Below are 14,143 nucleotides of genomic sequence, written 5' to 3' on the forward strand. Positions count from 1 at the left end.
AAACTATTCATCATGCATTGTATAGATAGACCTTCTGCTCAAATATACTGTGGACTGTAGAGGACAAACAAGAAAGGTAAAAAGAAACAGGTAGAATGAGCAGTGAAGCAGACTTTATTTCCAAGTAGCCTCCTCCAGTCTGTCATTTTGTTCACTACAAATCTCTAGCTTGTAATAAAAAAGTAACATTGCTACCATGTACCAAAGGAAATTGTCATAATAATTTGAAAGCTATGTACAAAATACTCCAACCACTTTTTCATTCTGTAATCTACAGAAGGACAAATCATCAAGCTCTCCAGAAATAATTAACTGCATGCATGCATACAGCACTGTTGCATTAAATTAAAATATTAAACATGCATAACAGCTCAAAGTGATATGAAGAGGATACAGAATGAGGGATTTGCACCCTTTAAATCAGTTAAATCATGAAGGACAGGCAGTATATATAGGATAACTTGTATGTGCCAAAGACAAGTTACAGTAGAACACTGCTAGGCTAGTAACAGAGTGCAGCAGCATATGCATGGAAGTGAAGCCGCCTCCGGTCACAATACAAGGGGCACACTTCCACAGACCAGGAGTCAGAGCACTACTACACATGTTCATGCTGTATTTAAGGACATCTTCTGTAGCCTTTGATTTAGTCAATTAAGGCATCAGGTTACAATAATCTAAACTGAACACTAGCATGTTACTTTCACTACTTTATTGGCAGGCCTAACCAGATAAAACTGCAAAATGTGCAGCCTATGCCTAATCACAGAAGCACGAGCAACCATGTATCTGGTCAAATGACATGGAAAGACATTGGTTAGGATATTCATTATACCAAAGCTATCAACCCTGCCATAAAAATAAATATTTTATTTAAATAAACCTGAAGGTATCTATGAGCTATAAACTTACTGCTGGTGTGTGTGCGCTATCTCGCTCTGATGACTGCTCATACACGGCATCATCTGATAAAGGTCGCTGCTTCAGCTGTTCTGTTCCAGTCTTCATGTTGGCTGCATCAGTCAGATGTGGTTCAGTTCTACAGCAAGCTACATTCATGGGCATGTTCTCTTTCTGTTTTTTGTATTTAACAGCATTAGTTGTTTTTCGTGGACTAGGGACAGAAACGGATGAGCTTGAAGTGCTGGCTTTTTCAGGATCAGGGAAAGTCTGCTTACTAGTACTTGCTGCTCTGTCGGTTCTTGTGGATATCATTTTGGAAGATGCTCTAGTGTTATTAATTTGACCAGGGCATCTGTTTTTGTTGGCAATTTGCTTCTGATGTACTGCAGCTGGTTCTTGCTTAGCAGCAATTTCATTTCTGGGCATTCTTGCAGCATGAGAGGAAGGCCTCGGTGAAGACACTGGAGACAATGAATTAGGCTTTACTGATTGGGATCTTGGGGATGTCTTTCCAAGTGGAGAAGTGTCACTTGTGGCCTGTGACACAGGCCGGGAAATTACCTTTGGTTTAATATCCTTAAAGTTGGGTTTGGGAAAATTCATAATTTCCGATTTCCCTGGCTTGTTTGTTAGCACGCTAGGCTTTCTGCTGGTGGACTTGGGCATGAAATCCATTTTTTTGGATTTAGGTGACTGTGAAACAGCGGACACAAAGTTCGTAGTACTGCAGACTGCAGGAATGGAATTCTGTACAGCAGATTCTACATTGCTGTCAGGAGGCCCTTCAAGTTCTGGTAGCATAAAAGTCATGTTTCGAGATCCTGGCAGTGGCGTGGAAGTACAAGTTACTGGCCGCTTACTGGTTTCCAAAGGACTACATATCAAAAATGTTTCTTCACTATGAAGAACAGCTTTTTCCAATGTTCCACTATGTTGAATTATGCCTAATGTAAGCTTCTCAACTCCACGAATCCCTTTGCATTTGGATTCAAGCAGCTCTTGATTTTGAATCTGCACATTAGAAAGATTTTTTTCATTCTTTTTCTTGGTTTCTTCTTTTATACTTTTAGATTCCTCTTCATTTTCATCATTTGCAAATATTTGGTTGTAATGACTTTTATTTTCAAAGACCACTGTAGTGTTGAATATCGCCTCACTGCTGGTTACACCTGAACATTTACTTAACTTAGTTTCAGCATTGTTGGATAAACACAGTTGCAACCTGTCTTCATTGTGTTCATCACTGAAGAAATTCAGCTCCAAAGCTGGGGAGGGTGTCTCTGGAAAACAAAAAACATTCTTTACAGTACATTCTCTGTTAACCAAACTAATATTTTCCTGTCCACTTTGTAAGTGTTCACTGTGTTTTACAGGTAAAGTAACTGGATTCTTCACTTCTGCAGCATTTGTTCCAGCCATTTCAACTGCCTTTTGACAATCCTGATGTTCCAAAACAAAAAGATTATCACTCAAACTACTTGCATCCTCAGAATCCTCTAACAGAGAAACAGTAGAAGGCTTCTCAGTGGCAAAGGCAAGAAAACTGCCTCCTCGAGTTTCAAACTCGGCTGAACAAAATGAAGGAAAGTTCAAACCTCTGTCGTCTGCTAATTCATCAGTTCTCTCACAACATGCTTTGGCACTGATGCACAATATTGGCTCGGAATAACACTTGTTAGCTATTAATGGTACAGAGCTGCCATCATCTCCAGTGCGAGATAAACAGGAAAAGGTTCTACTAGTACTACTACTGGCCATAGGACAGTGGGCATTGTAGCTCTGTAAATCTTTGGTAGGATTTTTGTCTTCACAGTACTTACTGACTTTCTCTGCACTTTGAACTGAAAAGTCGACAAGTCTGTGGACAGGTGTTGCAGACAAGAGTGCTGGTTCCTCACTTCCGAACCTTTTCCTATACAAGCCTTGACTTTTTTTTGCATTACATGTATTGATACTATTCTGCAAGAGCACAATGCCTGCAGAGCTTCCATTTTCTGAATTTATGACATCAACTTTCAACCTTTTAGATTCTTCTGGCACAGGAAAACTTCCATTACTTAAGGTGACAGTGCTGTTCAGTAAACTTGCAGAAACACTTGTGTTAGGAGTAATATTGCTGTTCAGGTCACCCAAGTGCATGACAAACTGACTGTGCTTTACACCTCCTAAATTGCTGGATTCCATTATGAAATAAGTGTAGTGCAAATAAATGTCACATTTCATTCATCATCAGCCTTAAACATTCATATGGCAAAAGAAAACCACTGAAAGCTGGTGAGGGTTTCCTTGTTCTTTGGGTCAGACTATGAAACCACACTCTTGGATCCTAGATGTACACATTTTCTTGAAGTTATTAACCAATGTACAGTTTTAGAAAGGCAAATTAAGTCTTTTTACATTGGTTCTATTTGAAGCATCTGAAAGAAAAAGACTGGCTTAAAAAGCATTCTTTTACTACCTAAAATGAAAAAAAAAAATCAAGTTAAAACTACAATACCCATTGCATTTAAACATTGCAATTGCATTTATTGCTTAATTACACTGCAGTAGAATACTTTATGCCACTTAATGCATGCATGTTTTACGCACACACAGCTGCATCACATTTTGGAAAATCTTCAATTTGAAGTACAGGGGATTCAAAACCAGATAAGATGCTGGATTTTTATTTTAAACTCCACTGAACCTAACTAATCACACAAGTCTGAAGTACATTTTAACTCCAACATATCTATGCAATTTTGCAACTGTCTCATTAATACAGTGTCCATGTGCACATCTGAGGATGCTGTCCAAGGATACCTTCTGGTCAACGTGCACATTTTCTGTGCAATGATCACAGGCATCTTGATTTTCCCTCACATACAGATGTAGCTCTAATGATAACATGCAGGTCTAGGTGTTCTAGATGGTCTCCACCCATTTTCTGTGACAAATGCTCCTACTTAGAAAGAAAGTATGGCAAGCCACAGTAAGTAGTGATTCGTCCTTTTGTAAAATGAACTTCCCACAACTCTGTAAACTAGTCTAAATTTCCTTAACCTCCTAACTGCTGAACATTTTTAGAAGAATGGTCTCAAAAACACTGGCTATAATTCCTTAGTTACACCAATTTGCTCACCCAGTATTTCTGCAGGGAATTTTTAAAGTCTATATAAAACACGGCAAAGCTTTCAGGTCAAAAACCCTTCTTCAGTGCATATGCACTGAAGAAGGGTTTTTGACCTGAAAGCTTTGCCGTGTTTTTTATATAATTTTTAAAGTCTGCCAACTCATTACACTCCCAAAAAATGCGTCCCCAATTACCTCTTTCTTTCCCGTCACAATTCAAAGAATTTTTTCCTCTGGTAGATTGCAAATGCTGGGAGTCTGGTTGGGCTACAAAAATACCTGTGTAAACACTTCCAAGCAAAGATCCTAAATCTAGACTTTGTTGCGTACTAGTGAGACATACATATACCCCCCCACACACACTGTACCTTTGTGAATTGCTTAACCACTCTCTACCCAATCTTTTCTTTCTCTGATTGATTCTTATAGTCATCGTGCAAGATTTCATATGCTCTTCTAATTATCCTTTTTTAAACTGCCGCTTCTGTTCCAGATTCTACTAAAAACGCTACCAGTGCTGGTCTTTCACTTAGGATCCCAGTTTCTTTCTCTTTGCCTATACTCTGATATTAAGCCTTGTTAAATAAGATATTCTCTAGCCTGAAGTCCAAATACATTCTTGGCCTCCTATCATTCTGTTACGTTTCCTCTCTATTTGCTCCCAGTACCTTAGTTCCTTTGCCAGTTTCTCCAGTAAATTCAAGCCCCCTCTTGCCTATTGTCTGTACCCCTAATTGCAGTCATCCCTATCAGTAGAATCTTTCTTCATTCCCATGTTGGCTTAGTGTTTTAACATAGCAGAAAGTATTCTACTTTGATAACGGTGTAGAAAACTTGCATATCCAAAACCATTCAACATCTTTAATGAAATTTTCTGGAACTGTTAATGACAATTATCTACAAAACATTCTTAGATTGGACACCTACCAACAAAGGCATAGCAGCAGTTAGGTCTTGAACTTTAATGAAGCAAAACAATTTTGTCATTTTTAAGCAGTAAAATAAAAGGATAAAAATGATCACTTAAGAAATACATAATCTTTAGGTCCAAAACCACAAGATTATATATTTGTATCGACAACTATTTTTTTACTCTGAAGAGAACTGAAAGATGCATTTTTTTTGTTTTAAGTGAACGTTTTGTAAATGCTAGTAGCGTTATCAATTTCAAAGGCCATTTTGACCCAAATTTCAACCTCGCATTAAAAAAAATCTCTGGTGCTGCTTTAAGATATACAAAATTTTCTGGACAAGACCATTTTCAACATTGCAACTTTTAAATTGGTTTTGCAGTCTAACAGCACTTAGGGAAAGCAAACAAGAGAACCTCAAATATATCCATACCTTCCAGAACAGGTAAAACGTATATTATACTATAGGCTTACAGAAAAAATAACTTTCTAAAACAGGATTACTTTGATTACATTCAAACTAGATTAATGGGAGTATGTCAGCCTGAAAAAAAATATACATTTAACCAAATATCAAAATTCACAGTGACAGAATAACTATACTGAATTAACGGTGGTATCCAGCAACAGTGGATATGCCTAACTGCATGAAATACTGCATCAGATTTTGCACAATACTTCCGACATGACCAGCTACAAAATGCACTTGGCTTGTAATTCCAAGTCTAAAGACATGCATTACTTTATCTCCATGCAATAAGCACTTAAACTGGGGAGAAGGTATTAGAATTTCAGTAAGAAGTGGGAAAAAAACACTTGGTATTTTAACTCTAGATGTAATGGAGACTCCGTAAGCATTCTAGACCATTACTACCATCTGCATACATATCAGAAGTCCAACACAAACCAACAGGAGTGGAAACAGTATAAAGTAAAATGTCAGACTGTGGTAGTGAATGCTTCTGAAGCAATAAATCTGGCTTCTATATATAAAAGGCCATACCAGAGTTCTATTTCAAGATTATATTGTGATTCAGTCAACAAGGTCATGTTTTTCCATCTACAAAAAGCACTTAGGACTGCTCTTCTACCCTTTATGTGCAGCACTTTGCAGAATCTGACCATGCTACTGTAATTCCTCCACTCTATGACGAGTTAGGTTTGGAATGCTGCAAATAAAAAATTCTGGTGAGATGTATCTCACCAGATGTATTAAGTCAATGAAAGCTTCTAGACCATCACTGTACTCGGCATGAAGATAAACTGTTCAACACAGCTTCAATGGAAAGTATTACAAAATGTTAGTGCGTCAGTCCTTTGAAGGAATGGATGTGGTTATCAGTGTACGTCACTATTTCTGGACAAAATCCTAAGGGTAGAAATCAATCACAGAAAAGACGTCTGCCTCTGCTTCTCATAGGGTAAACTAGAATAGGGGTATCAGTCCTGACTATTTCCAGTCTCAGACTCAATGATTTGCCCTTTAACAATGTTATTTAACACACCATTAACAAATGGCAGTGTTCCTGATAAATGGAGATTAGCAAACATTGTGCCCATTTACAAGGGTGGACCACAAGACATCAACTATCTGAGTTTAGTATCACCGCTTGGTAAATGCTTTGAGATATTTAGTATCATTACTAAGCAAAGATGTAAACGGTAATACACTAACTTTAATCAACGTGAGATTTATAAGAAAAATGTCAAATTTTGCTAACCTAATAATTAACTGACAGATTTGTAAAAAAGTGTATTAAATACAGGCATCAGAATCAGCAAAGTATAACACAGACCTCTCAAACGCATTCAATAGTATCCCATATGTGATAATAAATTCAGTGACTGCACCAGATATTAACCACCGATCTACCTATTCAGTAATGTACAGGTTAACCCAGATACAAACATGTAAACGTTCACTGCTGTTACTCTAAATGGTTTGAAGTTATTTTGATGCTACTCAGGGGTCAGTGTTGGGCCAAACTTTAATGTTGTATTTTCTTCCTTGCCTATCCACGAACGTTAACAGATAGCCAAATACATGGAAAATATTAAAACTTGTGCATTTCTACCATCTTCAAAATGACCACTTACCATTCAATTCATATGCATCTGACCTAATGGAGTGGTTCAAACATGGCCAAATGCTAACTTCCAAAAAAGTGAAGCACTGTATTTTGGTACATTGAAACAGAGATTGAGTAATTATGCATTACACAAGGTTACAGGTTATATAAACTTGGGGGTCAATAAAAGTTGTAATATACACTTTAAAACTCCACGCATAGTTAAATAAAATGCACATTTGTTTACTTGTAAAGTCCAACTTGGTTCCCATTTTTTGAAGAGGACAGGGAAGACAAGGTCTGCATATATTTGGTTAAGAATGAAGCACAACATGCAATAACATTTTAAATATAAAATAAAGGTGTACACACAATTTAAAAAGTTCCTATTTCAATATTTCTGTGTATACACATTCTTTTGAGTTAGGTTAGGAATGGAGGTGAAAGAGAATGGTCAGCTGAAAGGAGGACAGATAGGTACTCAGATGGTAGACGGAATTTAAGGGGTCAACTCTGAAAGGAGAGACAGTACGTTAGGAAGAGAGGTGTGGAATATGGTGTTTATCCAGGGGTGGCATAAAAGCATAGCCAGGAACCGGATAAAGGCTTTGAAAATGTAGAGGTCAGCTAAAGATCACATGGACAGAGGTAAGGCATTCCATTTTTGGCGACTGCCCAAGTGTAAATTTAACGTCCAGAAGATTTGGAGGGTTTATGAATAGTCAATAGTTCTAAGTACAGTGAAGTTGTCTGTTGGGGTGGTAGGTATGTAGTGACTGCAAAGTAGGACAGTCATTAGGTTTCCATAGGATGTTGTGGTAGGCACAGATCTGCATTACTGTTAGAGTGTGGGGAGGTTCTAATCACTTCACAGCTTTGAGTGTTGAGCAATGGTGGGTTTATTATTTGCTATCTGATGCAATTTTGACAGTTATACTGTAATATAACTCAAAGTTTGCTTTAACTTTATGACTAGAGGTTACTGAGGATGGGGGTACCATAGAAGAGTGTTGGGAGAAGAAAGTACTTGGCAAGAGTAGTTTTGGTGGTATCAGAAAGATGCTGCGACTATAAACCATGTCTAGTTTCTGGTGGGTCTTGTACACGGAGGTTGAATTTTAGGTTATCTATTACAAAACCAAGTAGCTTGATGTTAGAAACTTGTGTTATTCAATGAGTGAATTTTAACATTAGCTTTGTCAAGTAGGTGTGTTGTAGGGAAGAATAGTAGTCATTTTGGAGGGGGGAGATGGGTAAAGTAGTAATTTGGCATTACGGAGTCAGGTTTCAACAGAAGCAAATGATTCTTGGGTAAATTGAAGCTGTGCCCGGTTTTTCTGATGCACGAGTGTACAGCCACTGGCATATGTCAAAGGATGCTTGTTCTGTCACAGTATGAAGGTTGCTAGTGAATACATTGAAAAGGAAGGGTGGTAGGATTGAATGTGCTACACTAAAGTTTAGGAATGATAGGGGTAAGAGCATGTTCTGCCATTTAACACACTGCTGTCTGTTAGATAACTATTGAGTTCAGACATTTGACTAAGGAGCTTACTGGGGGAAAACTACTGTATGCTTTGAAGAGATTAAGAAATAGGGGGCAACAAATTTGCCACAGCACCTGTGTGTGAATGATTTCTGTGAAAGAGAAGGGTACTGGCTGCATTACAAGTGGAACAGAATACAGGTTGGGTAGGGAGTTAGAAGCTGATGGAGGTATTGGAGGAGCTGTCTATGTAGGCATTTTAAAGTATTTCAGAAAGGGGAAAGCTACTGCAAAACAGCAGAAGTTGAATGCATCTACTGAGGTACCTCCTTTGTGCAAGAGTATAATGTAGGATTTCTTCCAGAATGCAAGGGGGATGCAAGATTCTTGTAGGAGTCTATTGGTTTAGAATGGATACAGGATAGGGTATGGTGTCAGCTGTCATTTTCTGGTACTTAGATGGGAGGAAATCTGCAGCTGTGAGCATAATTTAAATTTTTTACAGATTATGGTGAAACAGTGTGAACTAGAAGTTTGGAGTATGTTCGTCTCAAACTGGGGATGGGGTGAGAATTATGTCTGATAGGATACTTTGTGGGAAGGGCGTATTTAGACGGGGGAAATTTCATGGGTGCTGGTAAATTAGTTGGAGAAGACTGGCTGGGGTAGTCAGATCACTTAGTAATGCTATTTATAAAAGTAGTTGTTGAAACAGATAACCATTTCTATTAGAATTCTGGGAGAAGTGGGAGCATTTTGGTTTCTAAGTTATAGATTTTGCTGGGGTTGATACTCAAGGGGCATGGTTTATTTTTACTTTCTATGAAGAGGAACATGTCTGTTAAGGGTGTCTAGGCAGTTAAATGCGTAAACTGCACTGTCCAGAGGGAGAAAGTATTGATAAAGGAGAGTTTCCTGAAATATTTGAAATTTCAATTTTAAGGTGGTGTGCATTTGGAATATTAGCATGGTAGAGGCCACTACGTTATTACTGACAGACACTGAATAGGTGTTCCTATTAGGGGTATTTAGTGGGGTTGGAGACCAAACTCTAGTCTAGAGTACTGCCTTCGTTAATGGAATAAATCTGGTAGGAGATATTATTAGTTGTGCAAGGCCAAACAGATTTATACTACAGGAGGATGATGCACCTGTCCAGCTTTGTCACTCAATGGTTATGTTGCCAAATATTTTTTTTAGGGGTTATGGTTCCAGTCATCCAGGAGATAATGTCCTCTAGGAAGGATACATTGTTTACTGGTGGAATGTAAATAATGTTTTCAAGTGGAATGTAAATCATCCACAGATTTTCATATTGTTAATTTTATTAAGAATAAGAATTTCAGTGTTATGCAATTTAGGAATGTGGTCAGAGTAGGTGGTAGTGTAGTGAGTTGGGTAAAGGAGGGCAACTTTTTTGATTGATTAATCTCTTCTGATGATACCATACCTGAGGGGGAGTATTACTGATGGAAGGTTTGAGTCAGAGTTCAGTAATGGCAACATCAGGGCATATTAGGATATCCAGGAATGTAGTTCATCAATTTGACTGGCCATACTATGGAGGTTGAGGTTAGTTATGTTTAAAGTTTCTGAAGGAAGAGAACTACAAGGTTGCGAAGGGTTAAAATTGCTATTGTGAGTTTGTGAGGGTAGTGTAGAAGGAGAAAGAGTGGTTATAGATGGAAGTGGAGTTTATAAAATTATGGCTGGAAGTGGGAGAGTACTTAAGGAGAGAGCAGGTAATTGAGAAAGTAGGACTTGGGTAGGGTGGAGGTCATGTTGGATAGTGGAGAGTAGTACATATTTTAGTTCATCATATGGGTGACACGTGTGTAATATTTTGTTTTAAATATAGATAGGGGACAGAGTAATAAGGTGAGGGGAGACATTGGTGCAGCTATTTTTTTGTGGGTAAAATGAAGACAGTCTGTGAATGCAACATGAGTGGGAGTAAGGCTCTTACTGGCAGTTTGTTATTGTTAGACATGTTGAGAGGAGTGGTATGGAGATAGTCTTGGTATAAATTAGCACGACTATACTTTGGTAATAGGTGGAGGAAGGTGGAGGAGGGTGGGGATAAGACTAAATGTATTGTAGGATACTACTGGGAAGAGAGACTTGATATTGGGGATTGGTTGATGAGAGGATGGGGAGGAGTTTGGCCATAGAATAAATGCAGAGGAGGGGGTGGGAGGGAACTGGGGGGTATGGTAAGGGAACAAAGTCAGCCAGAGTGCAACAAGGGCAAATGAAGAGGGTCTGACCAATGGAGCAGGAACACTATCTGAAAGGACCATTTTTGTGCTTCTTCCAAAAATAATTTTTATCCAAATAGCGGTATGCTATTAGGTGGTGGCATATTAATCTGAAAAGGCACGGTTTACAACTGGGGACTGGTTCCAACTGCTGTAGTGGAGATGTGCAAGTACCAGCACTTTAAGTAATTGTTACTGCCAGAAATTGCATTACAGACATTGCAGCCTTAACTATGGAGAGGAAGCTATACCATCTTGGAACAGGTGACATACATTATATATGGAAGAGTTCTAAAAACAGCAAGGGGAACGTAATGCTACGGAGACTGCTGTCTTGCAGAGCTAGTATGGAAGATCACCACTTTGGGATGCTGGGATTTTACATAGCTTTACTCTGCACGGATTCATAAGATTATGGGAAATTCTACATACCGAGTTACACTGCTTGCTTCCACAATTTTACATTTGGCAGCAGAACCTTTATTCACTAGTTTCATATACTTGCAATTTATATAAATTTGTTAGTATAAAAATCAAAACTGTTTTATGAGAGAAATCTTATATAAGTATAAATTCTTAACACCAAGTTTTAAGTCGTTTTCACTACAGCTTGTGTTGCTCTGCAGGTTACTTTTACAATAATCACTAGTTAATGCTGCCCAAGACCTGAGCACTTAAAAGCTTAAATACTTATTGTTTTGGGACATGGTGCTTGGACTGAAGGAGATCTGTGGGAAAATTTAATGAGTAAACACAAAAAATTGGTAAAGTTATCAAAGGGCAAGGAATGCAAATGGACAAGAAGAGGCAGGTTCAAAGGGGGGCAACATTAATTTAGATAGCAACAAGTTTAGACTCCAAGGTGACGTAGGAGATCTGACCGGAGGTCTAATATGAAAAACTCCTTTTAAGAAGGCTTTACAAAGTCTGTGAGCCATGATAGGAGCTCCACATTCTTCCACATGGAAATTCGAAATGGCAGCCAATTGAACTCTTAGAGTAGCAGGAGAAGCACCCTGATGAAATAAGTCTGTTAAGAACCCTAAAATCTTATTCAAAGGAGCTGTAAAGGGATCAACGTGGTGTGTATTCGCCCAGAATACAAACCGTTTCCATTTGCTAGTATATGTTTTAGTAGTGGAAGCCTTATGCGAAGCCACTAATATATTCTGGACTGCTGGTGACAAGAGATCAGACCTGGCTAAGTTGGGAATGGAGCAGCCAAGCTGCTAGATGGAGTGACAGAAGCGGGATGGGGAACCCTGACGAGTGAGTCAACAGATCCGCTCTGGGTCCAGAATCCAGGGTCCCGAATGCAGTGAATTTTCAGGAGGGAAACCAAATTTGACGAGGCCAGAATGGAGCAATGAGAATTATCGTCCTGTGAAGGTTCCTGGCTTTCTGGAGAAATTTCGCATCAGAGGAAATGGAGGAAATGCGCAGGAGTCCCGGGGCCAATCAGAAACCAGTGCGTCCCTGGGGACTTCCCTGGAGGGTAATAGGGCAAAGTAGCTCCTGCATTTGGCGCTCATTGGAGACGCAAACAGGTCGCAGGAAGGCTTGGCCCCATGTGCGAAAAATCCTTTCGCCACTGACTGTTTCAGAGACCACTGCGCGGTAGCAGAATTGTTTGCTGCTCAGCCTGTCGGCTATGACGCTGGATGACCCCGGGATGTGCTGCTATTAGAAAGCGACCCGTGGACTCTGCCCACTGCCAAATTCTCATGGCCTCTCTGCATAGTTGATAGGACTTGGTTCCCCTTGTTTGTTTATATACCAGACTACCGACATATTGTCCGCCTGAACTGCAATAGTCCCTAGAGGAAGAAGGGGAGCAAAGTGTTGCAACGCTAGAAACACTGCCCTCAACTCTAGAACATTGATGTGCAGATTGTATTCCAAATTGGTCCATTCGCCTTGGACTGTCTGTCCCTGAAAGATGCCCCCACCCTATCAGGGAAGCGTCCGTGGTCACCGTAACTGTGGGCGTGGGTAATACAAACGCCTCCCTGGAAAGGTTGCACGCTTGGAGCCACCAGTTTAGATCTGTTTTGCAAGTCTTTGTTATGAGAATCTCGTGTGTTAGGTAGTTGCTGGAATGACCATTGAGCAAATAGCAGCCATTGTAGGACTCTCATGTGCAACCTTCCCAGGGAATTGCAATAAGGGAGGCTGACATGAGGCCCAACACCTTCAGTACTAGGTGTGCAGGAGATTTCCTTGACAAGAGTAGAAGACAATGTGAGTCTGCAGTGATGATATCCTTTCTGGGGAAGCCTCAGAATCAATTGGTGTGTGTTTAACTCTGCTCCTATGAACAAGATATTTTGTGATGGCTGAAGTAAGGATTTCCAAATTTGAAATCCCTAGGTGAACACACAGTTGAAGAACATAGTCTCTGGCCTGCAGTAGTTGACGCCGGGTGGTGGCTGAAAGGAGCCAGTCGTCCAGATACGGAAACACCTGGAATCCCTGACGCCTCAAGTGACGCTACCACTGCCATGCATTTGGTGAAGACCCTGGGGCTGAGGTCAGACCAAAGGGCAGGGCTCGAAATTGAAAGTGACTGGCTCCCAGAAGCAAATGATCTCTGGATGCCCTGGCCATTTTGATGTGGTAGTATGCATCCTCTAGATCTATTGAGCACATCCACTCCTTCTGTAGAAATGGAAGGATCGATTGAAGCGTGACCATTCGAACTTTTCTTTCTTGACGAAAGTATTGAGGTAACTCAGGTCTAGAATGGGCCTCCAAGTCCCCTGTTTTCTTTGGAACTAAAAGAACCTTGAGTAAGTCCCGAATCCTTGCTGGTCCGCTGGGACTGGCTGGATGACTCTTTTTCTAACAACTTTGAAATTTCTAAAGCTGCTGGCTCGCAGATGGGGCGTACATCTGGGAGTCTTTTCTTTGGAATGGGATAGGATAGGAAGGGTATGGTGTAACCTCTGGTAACTACGCTTTTACCCAATTGTCTGTAGTTATATCTTGCCAGGCCTGAGGGTATAAAGCTAAGCGACCCCGACTGCCTCCAGAGCAGGACAGTCGGGCCTCCTCTCAGGAGTGCTGGAAAGGTTTACCAGGAGTGTTTCCCTGTCACCTTGATGTTGCGGACCCCTCTGCCGCCAGGGCGTCTTCCACCTCTGCCCCTCCTCTGCCTCTAGAGGCATCACCCTGTGTGCCCGGAAAGACCCTTGGTTTTGTTTCCGAAACCACATTTTCCCACCGCGTTGCCCTTTTGGGGTACGGTCTGGGTGGAAAAAGCGGACCGACAGCAGACAGAGTCTTTCCCTCTTGTTCACACCGGTAAGGGTCTCCTTTACCTTGGGGCCAAAAGAGTGGCACCGCCAAATGGGCGCTTGTAAAGGAAGACTTGAAGGCTTCCAAGGAGCATCCAGGATTGTCTCC

General features: G+C 40.2%; 1 protein-coding gene across 1 annotated transcript in view; it reads right to left on the bottom strand.

Annotated features, from left to right (window-relative positions):
- The window catches only part of MTUS1 (microtubule associated scaffold protein 1), a 2,531,455-nt gene that overhangs the window by 2,348,863 nt on the left and 168,449 nt on the right, over positions 1-14,143 (bottom strand). The window contains exon 2 of the mRNA XM_044062416.1: positions 913-3,361. Within this exon, the coding sequence (XP_043918351.1) occupies positions 913-3,126 (2,214 nt within the window). The 5' untranslated portion in view covers positions 3,127-3,361. The remainder of the gene's footprint in view (positions 1-912; positions 3,362-14,143) is intronic.

The sequence above is a fragment of the Protopterus annectens genome, chromosome 2.part1 (assembly GCF_019279795.1).
Source record: "Protopterus annectens isolate FY-2018-M chromosome 2.part1, PAN1.0, whole genome shotgun sequence".
NCBI classification, from domain to species: Eukaryota; Metazoa; Chordata; order Ceratodontiformes; family Protopteridae; genus Protopterus; species Protopterus annectens.